This window comes from Panthera tigris, chromosome D4 (assembly GCF_018350195.1).
Source record: "Panthera tigris isolate Pti1 chromosome D4, P.tigris_Pti1_mat1.1, whole genome shotgun sequence".
NCBI classification, from domain to species: Eukaryota; Metazoa; Chordata; class Mammalia; order Carnivora; family Felidae; genus Panthera; species Panthera tigris.
In genome coordinates this window covers 47,234,550-47,251,276 of record NC_056672.1, presented here as the reverse complement: position 1 = coordinate 47,251,276, position 16,727 = coordinate 47,234,550, and the positions used below count along the sequence as shown (strand labels likewise).

The following is a 16,727-nucleotide window of genomic DNA, read 5'->3' as shown; positions in this document are numbered from 1 at the left end:
ATTTAGCAATTCAAATTTATCTGCCTATACCAAACAAGAACCCTGCTACAAAACTGTGGGAGTAGTTGATTTTATTCTTATTATGCTCATATCTCTTTTTAGGTTCTATAGCCAAATAATGGCATGGAAATTAATTAGGCCCACTGAGGTTAGGATGAAAGAATGAGGTTGGAATGATTCATCACTGGAAGGTAGTGTTTTCCAGCCTATAACCAGGATTGAGTTAACCCCTGGCTTAACTTGCACTGTTCTGGAGGTGAATAAATGGCTCTTTTGAAGAATATGTATTGTAAAGCCTATTTCCATTGCACAAAGTGTAACTTACTCTCATTACTGTCATCTGTTTTGTTTTTAAACTTTTGGGAGGAATGTTGAGATATTAGTTTGAATTCTGACATCTTTAAGGGGGGCTCTCAAGGGTTATGAATCAGTTCCTGATGTACTGTGTTCAGTAGTTGTGTCTTTTAAGTTTCTCTGATTTAAAAAATTTTTACATTTGCTGTTTGCAAAAAAACCAAAACTGAGTAAACTTTAAAGACCTTATTGGCTTTATTCAGTGATTCCTGAATTGGGCAGTATCCCATCTAGGAGACAGAAAGGAGCTCTGAAGAACTGGATAAAATGGGAGATTTTATAGGCAGAAGGGGACAGGAATAGGGAAAGAGTGGATTTCCTCATATTTCTCTGGGGGACAGAAGGGGTAGATTAGGTGGATTACCTCACTAGTGCTGACCAGGAAATTGCAGATTTACAAGTTTAAGGTTACATTCCTGGGAGAGGTTGAAGTTGTAATTAGGTTCGGTATTAAGTCTTGGTTTCCTGATACGGGACTTAGCACAAGTGACACTATTTTGGACCTGTTTTTTCTCTCTTTTAACAATGCCACCCTCCCCCCCCCCCCCCCCCCCCGCCCCTTTTGATCACACTCTCTTGTGAAAGGAAAAGTGTAATACAAATTCAAGGCGGGGTGACTGGATGCCTCAGTCAGTTGAGCATCCTAACTCAGATTTAGACTAAGGTCATGATCCTAGGGTTGTGGGATCAAGCCCTGAGTTGGGCTTGAAGCTGAGCGTGAAGCCTCTTTGAGATTCCCTCTCTCTCTCCATCTCTGCTCCTTTCCCCTGCTGGTGCATACGCTCTCTCTCAAAAAAAAAAAAAAAAAAAAAAAAAAAAAAAAAAAGAAAGAAAATTAAATGATTACCACCACTCTCAGCTACTACTCTGAAGTTCTTGAACTTTTTGTTGAACATCTGTGTGGTATTCATGGCCATGATGATTTTTGCTTTTAATCGCTATAATGTTACAAACCATTACTTCAGGTTCACAACTTTTAAGTTGGTCATTCTCTTGTTTACTTTTTTTAATGGTCCTTTCTTAGGGAGATCATTCTCTTGGTGCTTAGCAGCTGTGGACAGGCATTTATAGCTTTTCAGAGAATATAGCATGCTAGGGAGACTACTATGATTATTATAAGCAGAAAAATTCCCATGTTTGGAGTGTACTTTGAAGCAATGGTCTCTAAGACCCAAAGCAATCAAAATCAAGTAAGTCAAAGAAGGGATCGAAGGGTTCATTTTTCTAAGTCATGGGGCTCATATAATCTTATGTCACTGAGTTTCAACTTCCCAAGAAGTGTTAATCCAAAATTAGTAGGTGGTTTTAGCTATAGCACAGATATCTCCTTGCTGAGCTCAAAGATAATTAAGGGCTGTCTTAATTATCAAGAACAACTTTGGCCAGAAAGTCTAAGGATTTTTGCTGGGCACCTGTTGTTTTAGCAGCAGATTCTGCAATACTTTAAAGAGTTAAGGAGGAGGTACTGACCATAGCCTCATTTACATTTATCTCTAGCCAGTGGAGCATTGATCTGCCAAAGGAAGCTAATTCTGAATCATGAATGCCTCTTGGTAATTCCCATTTGAGTCTGTGGCCTAGGACAGGAAAAGTAACAACCATGGAGACCTGTAGAGTCTGGACCACACAGGTGGTTTTATTCTGGTTAGCCTTGCCTTTATGGCCCTTTCTTCATGCAGAGCTGGACCCAAGGTTCTGGGAAATGGCCTTGGGCGGGGGGGGGGGGGGGGGGGTCCTTAGAACAGATTGGAGTCTTTCTTGATAAATCCAGCAGTCTGAAAGTTTAACCCCCTTAGCAGTGGCCTGGTAGTAGAGATGATGGTGTTCTCTTTCCAGCCCAATGCCAGGGTAAAGAAAAGAGAAGACGAAAGGGTTTCATGTTTAGTTAAAGTATGAAGTCTTGATTCATTGTCTTGGGAGGAAGCAGTCTACATTGATGTCAGCTACTTTTCTTCCTTGGCAATTTGATTTGAAGGTCTCCAGTGTTTGTACAGGACCACAGATGTCAGGTAAAGCCGCCTTTAGCTGTGAAATATGCGCCTGAGGTTTCAGTCCCTGAAGTTTGGCTGCTATCTGGCTAGTAAGGAGGACCTGGTATACTTTCTTTCTAAGGGGATTTTAGGGATGGTCTTTGTTCTTAGTGATTCCAAATCAGAAAGAGTGGAGGGGCGACTTGAAACATTGGTTTGGAGAGTCATAGCCAAATATTTGAGGAAACTAGAATTTAGGATCTAGTCCGTTCTACATGTTTATAGTCTCAAAGACAATAATGGGATTAGAATTTAATATCAACAGAGGTGTAAACAATTTTTCTCTCTATAGTTACCCCTATCCCCTCTGCCCCGGCAGAGATTATTACAGTAAAACTCATTATTTGTATTTAACTTGGCCTGACATAAGTGCAGCAAGGAGAGTGGTTGACCATATGAACTCTTTTTAAGACTCCTTTGCTGGAACTTTTAAGCAATCTTCTATTAGATTCTGAAAAACCTGAGACCAAGAAGCCATTCTAAGGACTCTTCGTCTCATCACATTTTACCTGTAATACCATTCCACCCATTGCTTTGGTAATTTGGTTAGTGTTTCCATTTGTGTTCAGGTGCAAGGAGGAACAGATTCTTACTGAAATCATGTAAATCTCTATACTGCCATGAAAAGGATACTCCAGAGTTTCTGAATTTTGGAGAGATTAGGTAGGGAGAAAAAAATAAATGTTTTCTCTTTGTTTACAAAGGTATGCTTTACCAAATTGCTGTAAGTCATAGACTAAGAAAATAAAGTTTTCCTTAAATCTACAAAATCAAAATAATAAGGAACCAACAATATTTTGAGACAAAAATCATAAAAATTAGAGTCACCTTTCATTAATACTTGTTCTGCTTGAATCCAGTTTTCCCATTAGTTCTGGTGATTTTTACCCAGTTAAGTTTTATGATCTTAAAGTTAACAGAAACTTGTACTTGTCAAAGTGCTTTCCATGAACCTCCTTGAAGATGAAGCACTTTACAGGAATTCTTTTGCAGAAACATCAGAGTAAAACAGTACCTCTGCAAATGACAAAAGTCTTAAAAATGATTTCATGTTTTATAGATCTGAGTATTCCATCATGATGGAATTGACAAGGAAATTTGGTTATTTTTGTGATATACAACATTTAAGATAATACCTGGAATTATTTAATTGTTTTATTTTAGAGAGCACGAGTGGGGGCGGGGGGAGAAAGAGAATATCTTAAGCAGGCTCCATGCTTAGCGCAGAGCCCGATGGAGTCTTGTTCCCACAACCCTAGGATCACGACCTGAGCTTAAATCAAAAGTCAGATGCTCAACTGACTGAGCTACCCAGGTGCCCCAATAATAACTGGAATTATGACTGATAACATTATACTAAGATATATCAGATTTCTTGGAGTTTCGTATGATTTCGGGAGTCCTAACATCCTGTCTATACAAATACAACATAAAAAGGCTTTGTATTCTTGACAATGCTTCCCATGTAATTTTATCATGTAAGTCTAATTAGTTTAACATCTCTCTTTTTATAAGGACAGAAGCCATATCTTTTGAGATGTTCCAGGGATCCTCTGAAAAATCCCAAGTTTGAGGTCAAAAAGACTTCATTTAGAATTTGATTTTGTGAAGTTTATCAAAAATATCAAAAAGGTTTTAAAACATTTGGTCACGTAGGATCATAGGTCACTTTGAAACAATACTTAACCATTTAACCATAGTGGTGATTAAAGACTTTGAGTGGAAATACAGAAAGTTAAATGATTGTAAAAAAACCTTAGCTCTCGTTTAATAAGGAGGACTGACTTTTCAGAAATAATCAAGGACCTGATAAAAACGACATTGAAACAGAAAATTACTGTGACAAGACATGAAATTTTTGTTTTTTAGGCAGTCTGCTTAAAAGGTAAAGAAAAACGTTATCAAAATTTCTTATCAGGAGCAGACCAGTAGTCCAAGAAAACTGTGTTTTTAGCAGTTGAAGGAAAATAAGTTTTAGTTTTGTATAAGTACACTACTTGTTTTAAAGCTTAATTTTATAACCTTTATAATAAATTCATTTAATTTTAATCAACTGATCCAAACAAGATAGGATTCACTTTTTCTCTTCCTGACTTTCTATTTAATTTGTCCTTTATTTTGCCTTATTCCATTTTTAAGTAACCAGTTTTACTTTGGGACAAATTTGTCTCATTTTCCCTTCACAGAAACCCATTTTCAAACCTCATGCCTTTTCTAACCCAAACAAACAAAACCCGTATCCTGTTTTCCTTGAATACATAGTTGTTTTCCTTATTATTTCTGGTAGATTTACTTACATATGTTAGAATTCTTACTGTTTAAAAGCCTTAATTTCTAGTAAAAATAAAGAAGTACACAACTGTGAATTGTCTTTTAGCATTATAATTCTGTGGGTTGGCAAACTTATAAATACTTTTTATAATTTTTGGAAACATATGTTTCTCATAGTAAATTTCTCAGCATGGCACAAAACGTGTTTACTAATAGACCCAAAATATCTTGAGTTCCTCTGTAAAGGAAGCCAAAAGTGGATAAGCCTATTTTTAGTAATTAATGTTCTTGTGTTTTATCATATTTGCAAATGATTTAGATATTAACCACTCATCACTTAATTTAGTTTAGCAAAACTGTAAGATTTCAGGTTACCAAGAAGATTTGGGGAGACTATTAAACAATTTACCTAAGAACGTTTATCTTGCTTACATCTATTTAATTTACTTGTTGTCAATAATTATGTTTAGGTTACTTATGAAAATTTCATCATACCAAGTTATTTCTCTTGCTGATAGGTTTTAAAACCGAGAAAACAATGAACTTATTTGACAAATAAATCCAGGTAGAATAAAAGTTGTATGTCTCTGTTATATTCAGTGTTGATAACTCTAAAGATGTGTTTATTTTAAAGAAACTTACAATTAGCTTTAATACTGAATATTTTCCTAGATCCATGAACCTGAAAAATAATTGAGTCAGTTTCTTGTTATATTTATGAGAATTTTAAGAATGCTTTAATTCATATAAGCGCTTAGTTTTCTTTGTCAGTTAAATAGAGTTCTTTTACAAATTAATTTTTGGCACTATCATCTGGAGGTAGAAAATACCACGTGTATAAGGTGTAGACACATATATAGACAGATGCAAACAGAGACCATATAGCTTTTTTTTTTTTAATTTTTTTAATGTTTATTTATTTTTGAGAGAGAGAGAGAGAGCACGCGCGCACGCGGGTGTGAGCATGAGCAGGGGAGGGGCAAAGAGAGATGGAGACACAGAATCCGAAGCAGGCTCCAGGCTCTGAGCTGTCAGCACAGAGTCCCATGCGGGGCTTGAACTCACGAGCTGTGAGATCATGACCTAAGTGAAAGTTGGATGCTTAACTGACTGGGCCACCCATATAGCTTCTATTTTAAAATTACTGCTGTGAATCAGATGTAATAGTCCAAAATTCAGTAGTTATGAAAGAAGTTGGATCTAAGTTGTTCTGGTAGGTAAGATAAATTGAGATTACTTGCTCAGATTGCTAAAACGTTTTACTAATATTTGCTGGGAAAACCTGTGAAAGAATTTCTCATTTTGTCCAAGTTTTAATTGACTTTTTCCTCTTTTGTGGTTGTTGTTTGATAAAAATAACCTTCCTGAAGTTTGTCCATTAACTTGGCAGAGTTTTGTTTGTTTTATTTTAGGGTCTTGTAACCTTTTTAGAGGTAGAAAGACAGTTGAGACAGGATTACTGGAATGAGTACTTGCATTAGGAAGGATAGAGGGGAGCAGTAGGAGTTGGCATTCATCTTGTGGTCTTGTGTTTTAGATAGATACCTATTGTGTCTTTAATTTGTCATTAGCATTTTACAATGAATCTTTCAATGAAGCTATTTTGGAATCTTGAAACCTTTGGAGGCTTCTGCATAGGAGTTAAAATAGGTATCTCATTCTGTTTGCTTAATCCGGGAGCCCTTACTTTTAAGTGCACCTCTTAAGTGATTTTACTAATGGGGACATTTTTCATAATGACCACTGGAGTTTCCCTGCTGGGACTGACAGCAGTTTGGTAGGACCCTTTGCCACAGTGGAGTGCAAACCACATTTCTGCCCAGCCATATCTGCCTCAGATGGAGTATGTGCAGCCCATATTTCTGCTCTGTGGTATTTAGGGGCCCCTAACTTGATGGTTATCAGGCTAAGTTCTCTGGATAACACACAATGAGGTTCCCTAATTCTAGGTTATTTTTAGTAAGATTTTCTCATTTTTGTAGGTCTTTACAGCTTCTGGGACAATAGTTCTTAGAACTTAAAATAAGTAGGTATGCTAGAATGTGTCTTGATTCACTTTTTAGAATGTAAAGATCTCTTTATGATTTAGTTTTTTAAATTTGATTTAAATTTTGTTTTTATCTAAGCCTTTAGATCTCTTAGAGCCAAACTAATAGCTGAAAGGGATGTGCTGCTGGGTTGGGAATTTTGTGATGTCTTACAGTGTACCTCATTACATGGAAATTTTCTTGAGGTTAGCAGGTGACCTACCGTTAATCCAAACATTTATGTAACCAGCTTAACATAAGATAGGAGTCTTCAAGTTAGGTGATGAGGGCTCTTAATGGCTTTCAAGTGCTTCACCTGTATACACCAATTTTTGTGGTCTCCCCCCACCCCAACCCCCGAGATTCCTATTAGCAGTAGCCTTTATCTATACAAACAGGACAAAGGTTCACCTTAACACACTGGCAGTAGCCAAGGGATGTTCTTGCCCATTGGCCAAGAGACAGCTGCAGTATACCAGCAGCAGTTCCCAACCTGCAACTGGGGAACGGACTAAACCAGCAGACGTTAAAAATGAGAATGTGTACTGGACTGGGTTCCCAAAAGGGGAAATTGTGGACTGAACCAGCGGAAGGGGCTTGGGTTCCTGGTGGAACCATCTGCTGGTACAAGCCGACCTGCCCCCAACTGAAAAGCCAGTTAGTTTGGGAGCTTGCTGCAGGGAGTGATGTTCAGAACTAAGAGGAACTTACCCATGGCCTTTAGGAATGGTGAGAAAGACCTAGAACTCAGGGGTTTGCCGGTGCTACTCCTGTGTTCCTCGTAGTCCCTGCGTGTCATCAGAAGTTCGCTTACACATCTTGTACTGCCACCAAATCAAAACAAACAAAAAATTCAGCTGAATAAACTTCAAAGATCTTACTGGCTTTATTCAGCTATTTCTGAATTGGGCAGCATCCCATCTAGCAGGCAGAAAGGAGCTCCAAAGAGCTGAACAAAGTGGGAGTCTTTTATAAGCAGAAAGTGACAGGGACAAGGAAAAGCGTGGGTTACCTCATCCTTCTTTGGGGGTTAAAAGGGGTCTGTTTGGTGGATTACCTCACTAGTGCCGAACGGACAATTCCACATTTACTGGTTTAAGGTTACATTTCTGGGAGAGGTTGAAACTGCATCAGATTAGGAACTAAGTTTTGGTTCGGTTTGGTTTGCTATGTGGGGCATAGCACAAGTGACTCCCATTTTTTAGTTCCTTAGTTTAACACACTAAATTAATCACTGAACTCTTCTGCAGTGAATCCATATATAGAATGAATAACTCTTGATTTAATATTCGTAAACTCAGTTTTCATGTGTTGGATGTCCTTAAGGAGACTCCCCCTCACCCCACCCCTGCCCTTTCTATAGAAAGCCCTTCTGTTGCTTAGTCATCTTGTATTCTTAGTGCCCACATCTTAATAAACGCATTGGTGGTTGGTGAGCCTGTGAGCATCTAGAATCAAACCAGTTCCTTGATCATGGATTTAAACAGTTTAATAATGTAATTAAAGTAACACATTAGTAACAATTTCCTTCTGGGTATATCCTCCTATACCATATACCTACCATATATCCTCTAGTATCACCTTGGTTGGAGTCACTGCCATTCTGGGTGGGTTCTTTTTGTTTTTTTTTTAATGTTTTATTTATTTTGAGAGAGGGCTGTGCTGCCATCACAGAGCCGGATGCAGAGCTGTAGTCCACAAACCATGATCTGAGCTAAAATCAAGAGTCAGATGCTTAACCGACTGAGCCACCCAGGCACCCTGAGTCATTGTCATTCTATACCAGGGTTAACGGGAGTTGTTTCTCGATAGGTCTTCCTGCTTCCAAAGTGGCTGAGTCCTCCTAGACAATCATACGTGATTTGTTTTTATAAGAGCCACATGCTGTTGTTCTCAAAATCTTCTTATAGTGGTCTCTGATGGAGTTCAGGACACACTCCCTGAAAATAGGGAACCTTGGCATATTGAGTATCTGAAGTTGCAGGAGTTTGAGAACACAGAGGCAGAAAGGTCGCCCTGCCCACCACTGCCCCTTCCTCCCTGAAAGAGGTCATAAAACTCTTCTGTGAAAGGTATCCTCATAGTACTGGGAAGGAAGAAATTCTTAGCACCAAGCACCAGAGACTGGGAATTGGGGGCTGAGAAATAGTACAGACAAACCTTGTTCAACTAACCCTCGTCTTCCTAGTTACTTCATCACTTAATACCCTTAGCCCCAACCCCTTTGCCTTGTCAGGTCTTCACAAAAGTACTCTTTGTCTAAAAGGTATAAAAGCTTCCTGCTCTAGTCACTTCTTTCAGTCTTTATTTTCTTGCAAAGGCTCCCACGTACATGTAAAAAGTTCAATAAAATTTGTATGTTTTTCTCCTGTTACTCTGTCTTTGCTAGTCTAATTTTCAAACCCAGTCAGGGGCCCTAAGAGGGTCAAAGAAACCTTTCTTTTTCCCTATACCTCCAAAGGCTTCTATGGTCTGGCCCTACTGCCTCATTGATTCCTATCCCTCTTACTACATTTAGCTACAGCCTAGCTGGTCTCTGCCTGGAGTGCTTCTCTGGACATCCCCACGGGGATTTATTTGTTTACTATTACATTTCTAACAAATAATCATGAATTTGCTTCTTAAAACAATGCAAATTTGTTCTATTCTGGTTCTGAAGGTCAGAGTTCCCCCCAAAGTGGGTCTCACTGGGCTATGAGTAAGGTGTTGGCAGTGCTACATTTCTTTTGGAGTCTCCAGGGGAGAATCTCTTTCCTTGCCTTTTCCAGCTTTTGGAGGCTGCCCGTACTCTTACGTTGGTGGCTCTCTCCCATCTTCAAAGCCATTTGAGTCTTTTTCATGCTGCATTACTCTGACACTGACCCTCCAGCCTTCCTCTTCTATTTATAACAACTCTTCTGCTTACACTGGCCCTACGTGGGTAATCTAGGATAATCTCCCCAACTCAGAGTCATTTGATTAGCAGTCTTAATTCTATCTGCAATTTAAATCCCCCTTGTCATGTAAACATAACCTTCACCGATTTTAGGGATTAGGATGTGGACAGCCAAAGTGGGCCATTATTCTGCCCAGCACAGTGGCTAATTCATATCTCTTCCAGACCTTGGTCAGAGTTCACCTTCTCAAGGATGCCTACTGTTTAATGCTGGAAACTACCCCTCTCTTCATTCTCAATCCCTACTTGGCTCTACCTTTTTTTTTTTTATTCCATTCCTCACTTCCTTATAGCTGTTCTATTGTCTTTTATATGTTCATTTTCAGTCTGCTGCACACACCTCCTATTGCAAATGTACACTCCAGGATTCATCTTCATTACTGTATCTCAAGTACCTAGGACAGTCGTTAGGTCATGGGACTTGTGTACAAATGTTTGAATGAATGAATGAATGAACGAACGAACAGTGTGTGAATCTTAAGCAAATCTTTTTCACCAGAGCTTTACTTTTCTGTTGCCCAGCATGGATACCTGAAATGGACGTAGAATGAAGGGAAGGACTTGGGACTCCTACATTCATTAGCTTTCCTTTCTAACCTCAAAGGTTTTAGTCCTGCCAGCTCTAGAACCACAAAACCTCAGAAAGAGTGGCGTCGGAAACACTCTGTTGTCTGTAGGAGCCATAAAGGGCCAAGAGACAGAGAAATGTTGGTGTTCATTGCCAAAGAACATTCTCCCTGTGACTCCTGCAGCTGTTCAGTGTATTGTCTCTGGCAGCTCTTGGACCCTTGTTAGCCCAAAAGCCAAAAATCTGAGCCTGACAAGGCTGAGGAATCCGTAGAGCCTATGAGGCAGCTAACAGGTATGGGGGTGGGGTGGGGAATTGACAGATTTTAGGATTGAGGAAATCACATGAAGTTTGAAACCACAAACCTGTATTATTTTAGGAACCACAAAGGAAAGTAAAGAGGTTTAAAGAAAACAAACTAATGGCTCATTCCTGTAGTTGACACATCAGCCCCATGATCTTAATGCTTGCTTGAGTTCTTCCCTTGGCATAAATATATCCTGAAATGCTGGAATATATCCTGAAGCTGGAATATATCCTGAAAATGCCATTTTAGTGGTAAAGATGAAAATTATTATGTGGGCATGTATCTGCTAGGTAGATGGCCCCATCAGTCGCTTACCCACGCTTATCTGTAAGTTCTCATTACTCCACTATTTTGAGTGCTTTAGCTCCCTGCCTGGAGTTCCCCAAAAGAAAATGCTTTGGGGCCAAGGTTTCTGTTTTTATTTTGGTAGTTTCTTTTCTTAAACTTTAGAGACCAGTGCCTTCTGCTTACCTTGTAACTTGGTCTTCAGAGAGGTTTGTGGTCAGAGGAAAGGCTTTGCACTACCCTGATTTCTCCCCTGGTGCTATGCTACTGGAGATACTGAGAACCTGCTAGTTTGCAAATAAGTGTCCAGACCAACGTCACTTTATCCAAGCTGGATCTTTCAGGGTGTGAGAGAAATGCTTGCCCTTGACCTTGGCCATGATTCTTTTTAGAGATGTTGCCTTTTATATTTGCTTAAACTTTTCTAGTCTGTATCAAATTAAAACCATTTGAGATCCATAACTTAGTTTTGATGCTTTTTAAAGCACCTTTGTGTTAGAAGGTCTGTTTATTTTTCCTCACATCTACCTCTGCTTCTGCCATTTTCCTCAAGTTAGACCCAGATTCCAGACGCCACACCTCTGTAATCCTGTTGGCCAGAGGCTTGGATCACATTTATTCCATGTTTTTGTCTTGGCTTCGAGCTTTTTTGTAGTTGGCAGTTTGGCACGGTAGACTCTTGAAATAAAAGTACACAACTGATCAAGGTAGTTTCTCTTTTTATGCCGTTTAATAAGAATTTGCATTGTAGTGGGTAAGGGTGGCTGATGGAGTGCGCCAAAAATTGAAAATATGCTTTCATAATTATCTCTGGTTTGAAATACTTGAGGTGAGAGAGAGAAAAAAAGCTAAGTTTGCATGCCTTTAAGGGAGGTCATTGCCCTTTCATGCTCAGCTTAAAAAAAAAAAACATAACTGTTCTTATCTTTAGGTATATTTTCAAATGCTTACAACCAGTGATATGGATGTGTGGTGGGTATGGCTGGGGGCCTTTTAGACAGATTGAGTTGCATGAGCAAAGCCAGAGAATGTATGGCTTTGCATGTACTGCGACTGTTTGAGGGACAAGGAGTGGTTCAGATACTTAGGTGCTTGAATACATTGGCTGGTAAAAGCAGTTGTAGAAGGTCCCAGATGCTTATACTGTTTATACCACAAGTAGTTTGTACTTACTATGATAGACAGCAGGGAGCTATTGAGGGTTTAGGAAAATCCATTAGGAAGTAGTAGTGTTAGTGTGGATTAGCCTCATGAGGGACCTTTGGGAAGGTTGTAATTCAGTGGTTCAGATGAAACATGAGGGCCCAGAGGTGGACAGAAATCCATGACAGTGGAGGAGTCTAGGCAGTTGGACAGGCCTCACCAGGGGATGTGCAGTGGTCTTTCAGTGGTCCTGCTATGACTTTAACCTGAGGTCTGGTCCCCAAATCAGTTGGGATCTAGGTCTTAGAAACCCTTTTTTTCCTTTGCAGACATTGTACTTAATGAAGAATTCTCAAAATATATTTAGGATGTTTTTGATTAAGTCTATCTTGTTTGGTGGCTGTCTGCAAGAGGTTGAAAATAGGAAAGAAACTGATGAACCTTAGTTTTCAGAACTTTGTATTAGGAAGTTTGGAAAATAGGGAGTTTTTCTTTTCTCTCACGTGACCAGAAAACTGTTGTTCCCAGATAGGAGAAATGGAGCGATAATATTGGTTTCCTAAAATCCATTAGTGTAAGAAACTTTAGAAATGAAAGTACACACAAGGCAATTTAAGTAAAAAGGGGGGAAAAAAATCAATTAAAAAAAAGTCTTTATGGAGTTTTGGAAATAACAGTGAATGCAAAGACAGAGGTTGTCCTTCTTTGCCCCCTCCCGCCCCCCCACCCCACCCCCCAGTAAAATCATGCTTCCACCAAACTAACACCTCCTCTATCTCTTGGAGCCCAGGGAAAAGTTTAGAATATTCTAGATTGATCTTTGCTAAGGTGCCTTTTCATAAATTATTACATGGAGAATAACAGGAGAAAAAGCAGTCTTAACTGGCACAATTGATGTCTAAATTAAGATGTGAACATATATTGAAACAGTATTTTTTAAGCTTTAAAATGAATGGTTTTGTGATACTGGAATGTGGCTCCCCCCCCCCCCCCCCCCCCCTTTTCCAAAGGGTTTCAGAGCCAATAGAATCTATAAATAGTGCAGGCCGGTTGTCTGTGGTAGATTGAGTAGAGCAGAATCGCCTGTCCTTAAGTGAAGGGGAAGTAGCTTTACATTTTTAGTAACTGAATTGTTGGCCAGCATAAAGGTAAGGGCCATGTGAGCAACTTATTTATAACTTCCCATAAAGGTATGTGTCTGCCTCAAGCAGAGAAACTGTCTGGGGTGCTTGAAATGTAAAAGTGCAGTAGAATCATTTTCCATACACAGCCTTCCTAGCTAGTTGGTGCAATAAAGTGATTGTTCACATCCCTGGGGCTTTCAGAAAGAGGGGTGTCAATAGCTTAGCTTATTAGCGTCGCCTCCTATGGAATAGAAGGGACTGAGGCCATTAAATGTGAATCTATGGTTTTATGTAGTGAAGAGTGTTGAGATATTAATTCCCAAGGGTATTCAGGACATAAATTTAAGCCTGGTTGAACCTTTTGGGTGTGGTCCTACTTCTACCATGTGGGCTAACTACAATTAGGTTCTTGTCAAAATATTTCATGGGTATAAAAAGCACTTTATTTTTTCACAGATTAGTTCAACTATAAGTAGGTTTTTTTTCTTTTAAATAAAAAACATAGAATCCAACTGAATTCCCTGGTAACAGTGGGAGAAGGGAAGAAGTGTAAAACATTTTCATGGCATCCTGTAAAGTGCATGTTAAACTGTTTTCGTAGATGCCAGAAAATGGAATCCATTGTTACATGTTAATTAATGTCATCACTCGCATCAAGAGTAAATCACTTTACAGCCAGGTTTAACTCTATGGATGAAATTTTTATAATCATAGATACCCAAGTAAAATATGTTTTTGGCCCTCCTTTGTTACTCATTGTATATTTTCAGAGACTTGAGTTTTTCTGAATATTCTGTTGACCATTTAAAGGATCTGCATATATGGCTAAAATGTAAACTTTGGCTTTTGTGCCAATATTGTGGTTCTGTTTAGTATTTGGGCAAGTTGTAATAAGTGGTAAATGGCTCATTAACTATATTGGAGGCCTCATAGCAGCACTAATTTCAAATCGTGCTGCGTTTACAATTTACATATTAAAAAATATTCACTTGATTTCGTTCAGGGACAAAGCTGACATCCTGTATAAGCATTACTCCAAACAATCCTATTTATTGGTCCAATTATTTCAATTGAAAGATGCTGGTTTACTGCCTTTTAGTATATGTGAACAATTCTCAGTGAAACTGTTAGAGATCAGTTGGACTATAGTGGCAGAATAACCTCACAGGGTTTCAATTCACTTTTAATTTTGAGTCCCAGGATTAAGGATCATTTATAGTATAATGTAACAGTGTGGGCAAATATAGCTTCCTTTAATGCCTCTCTGATATTTTGGGGAAAAAGCACTTTTAGTCAAAGCATTCACTTACGAATTGCATGACAGCCTTTTCTCACTATAAATTTCATTCACATTTCCTTCCTTCTCCCACATCCTTAAAAGACAGGACAGCATGCAGTGTTTTGCTTCATTTTATCTAAAATTTTTTTTTGAGATGTGGTTTAAGGTAGTTCTTGAGGATAGATGTCAAGGTAACTAGTTAATGCTGTTTGAAAATCAGCCTCTTAATTTAAAATGCTTAATTTGTGCAAGAAAACTACATGTTAAAATGAATTTGGAAAGATTAGATTGGAATTGCCTCAAATTCAATTAAGCCACACTGCATGGACGTGCTGGGAATATCAATACAATCACTGTAAATTTTGTACAAACTGATTTGTTGCATTATCTTGCTCATCTAACATACGGTACTTTTTGTGTCCATATTGCAGACGGCAACTCCAAACTAACATGGCAGTCAGACTGTGTGATGTGGCTTCTCTGCTTAGAAGTGGTTCGTGGGCAGCAGAGCCTTGGACTGGGGTCTGTGGGATTTTTCTTAAATTCTGTAGGCTACTTTTTTTTAGCATGTTGCAGGAGTGCTGAGGCCATACCAAACACTTGAACTTTTCATTTGGCATACTAATTATTCTTACATTTAACCTATTGCGGTATGGCCATCATTAGGATTTAAAGCACATTGCAATTTTAACCACAGTGGTATATGTAGCATCAGAACCATGCTTTTGTATGTAACTTTTTATAATCAAAATTAGGATTTAGTGCAGACTCAAAGAAAAGAGTGACAAGCTTTTTTAAAAAAAAAAACAAAACAAAAAAGTTTTGGTATGGTCTGAATACTAAGTTACCGTAATTCTTTACATTCTGTTTACTATGTATTTTTTTGGTTACTAAATTTTGAAGTTATTTACAATTCCTGATGCTCAAAAAAAATTGTTGAAATTGTAAATCTGGCTGAAAATTATTTGCCCAGTAACTGTTGAAAGAGTTTGCATTCTGTGAACAGTTGTGTTGAGCCTATCAATGGAATATGCATTATTTGTAAAATATAGCACATTAGTATCATTTTATTCTGAGCAGATGGTCCTATAGCTGAGAGATGCTGTAATTTTCAGCACACACAGCCTACTGCAGCTGTTCACTTGAATGTTGGCTTAGGAGCTCATTCTTGCCACCTGAACATGGAAATAAATGTGCAATTAAGTGAGGAGTGTTTGTTGTCCTTGCTAAATCCTGCTAATTTCAGTCAATGAACACTTTATATTTCAAATGCCATCCCAATGAGTTAAGTCCAAATCTCATATTTGGGGTTCACATAGTTTCTACACATACCCTAACTTTTGAATAATGATTTGTTTTAATTGGCTTTGGCCACTCTAATCTTGAGACTCTTTTGTCTTCATAAATGCTGGGCAAAGGTAAATTCCACAAGAGTTGTGCTGTGGAAAGTGACCCACAGCTAATATTCTGCAGACTGGAACAGTTATGCTTTGTTAAGAAATTTGGAAACTCCTTTCTCAGTTTCAGATAAATTTGTTAATTATAATAAAATGCATATCTTTTTTTTCAGATTTTTTTTTTCTTACAGATTTCCAAAGATTTATTTTCCCTTACTCCTTTAAGTATTCCCTGAGAACACTTAACCAAGAGAGGTAGCATGCAACTTGTAGAAAAACCCATTTCTTTGAAAAGGAAATGAAGTCATAGAGAGTTAGTTTGTTTGATATTTCATAGGTGGCCTGGATTTTGTCTCCGATTTTTTATCATGATAGCACTGATTCTTGTCCAGTCTGACCAGTCTTAATCTGGTCAGTTGACCAATCTCAATCTGTCCTATGCTGCCTTCTTTTATAAACATCTCTTGGCAGTAGAGATTTCTTCCTGTATGCTTATCCACTGTTGCGCCCTTTTATTTTTCTTAGACAATATGCTTTTTAAGAAAAAAAAAAAACAAAAAAAACAAAAAAACTTTTTTCTCTTGTAACACTCTTTCCCTCTACTTTGCTTTTTAAAAAATTTTGCCTTAAATTCTTTGCCTTTTATATGTAAAGAAGTTCCCTAAAACTAGCATTCCATCAATTCAGAATTGTCAGTTTTGAGAAGTTGTTCTTTGTGGAGATGAGAGATGCATTGGATGAAATATAAAGGATAATTCTTTTAGTGATGCTTTGATTTTTGGATTTCCCCCAATCTTGGCTGTCCAAAGTAGATAGCTATTGGAAGATGGTTTTAGAAAATTTGGGGCCGTGGTTTGTGACTCTTTTGCTTAAAGAGCATAGCATTGATTTTTAGGAAACTAGATCCAGATTTTCTTATTAATGAGTAGATTTTTAGAGTAGCCTGAACAGTTTGAGGCCATTTCCCCCAAATCTGCTACTTATCCGGTATTTGGAGTTTATAGATA

General features: G+C 38.2%; 1 protein-coding gene across 11 annotated transcripts in view; it reads left to right on the top strand.

Moving 5' to 3' along the window:
• The window catches only part of ELAVL2 (ELAV like RNA binding protein 2), a 199,932-nt gene that overhangs the window by 116,966 nt on the left and 66,239 nt on the right, over positions 1–16,727 (top strand). For 6 of the 11 annotated variants that reach the window (XM_042964167.1, XM_042964166.1, XM_042964165.1 and 3 more), the window contains one exon: positions 14,755–14,845. The exons of the other annotated variants lie outside the window; for them this stretch is intronic. In XM_042964167.1, coding sequence (XP_042820101.1) covers positions 14,774–14,845 — 72 coding nt within the window. In that variant the 5' untranslated portion in view covers positions 14,755–14,773. The remainder of the gene's footprint in view (positions 1–14,754; positions 14,846–16,727) is intronic. 11 annotated transcript variants of the gene reach the window in all.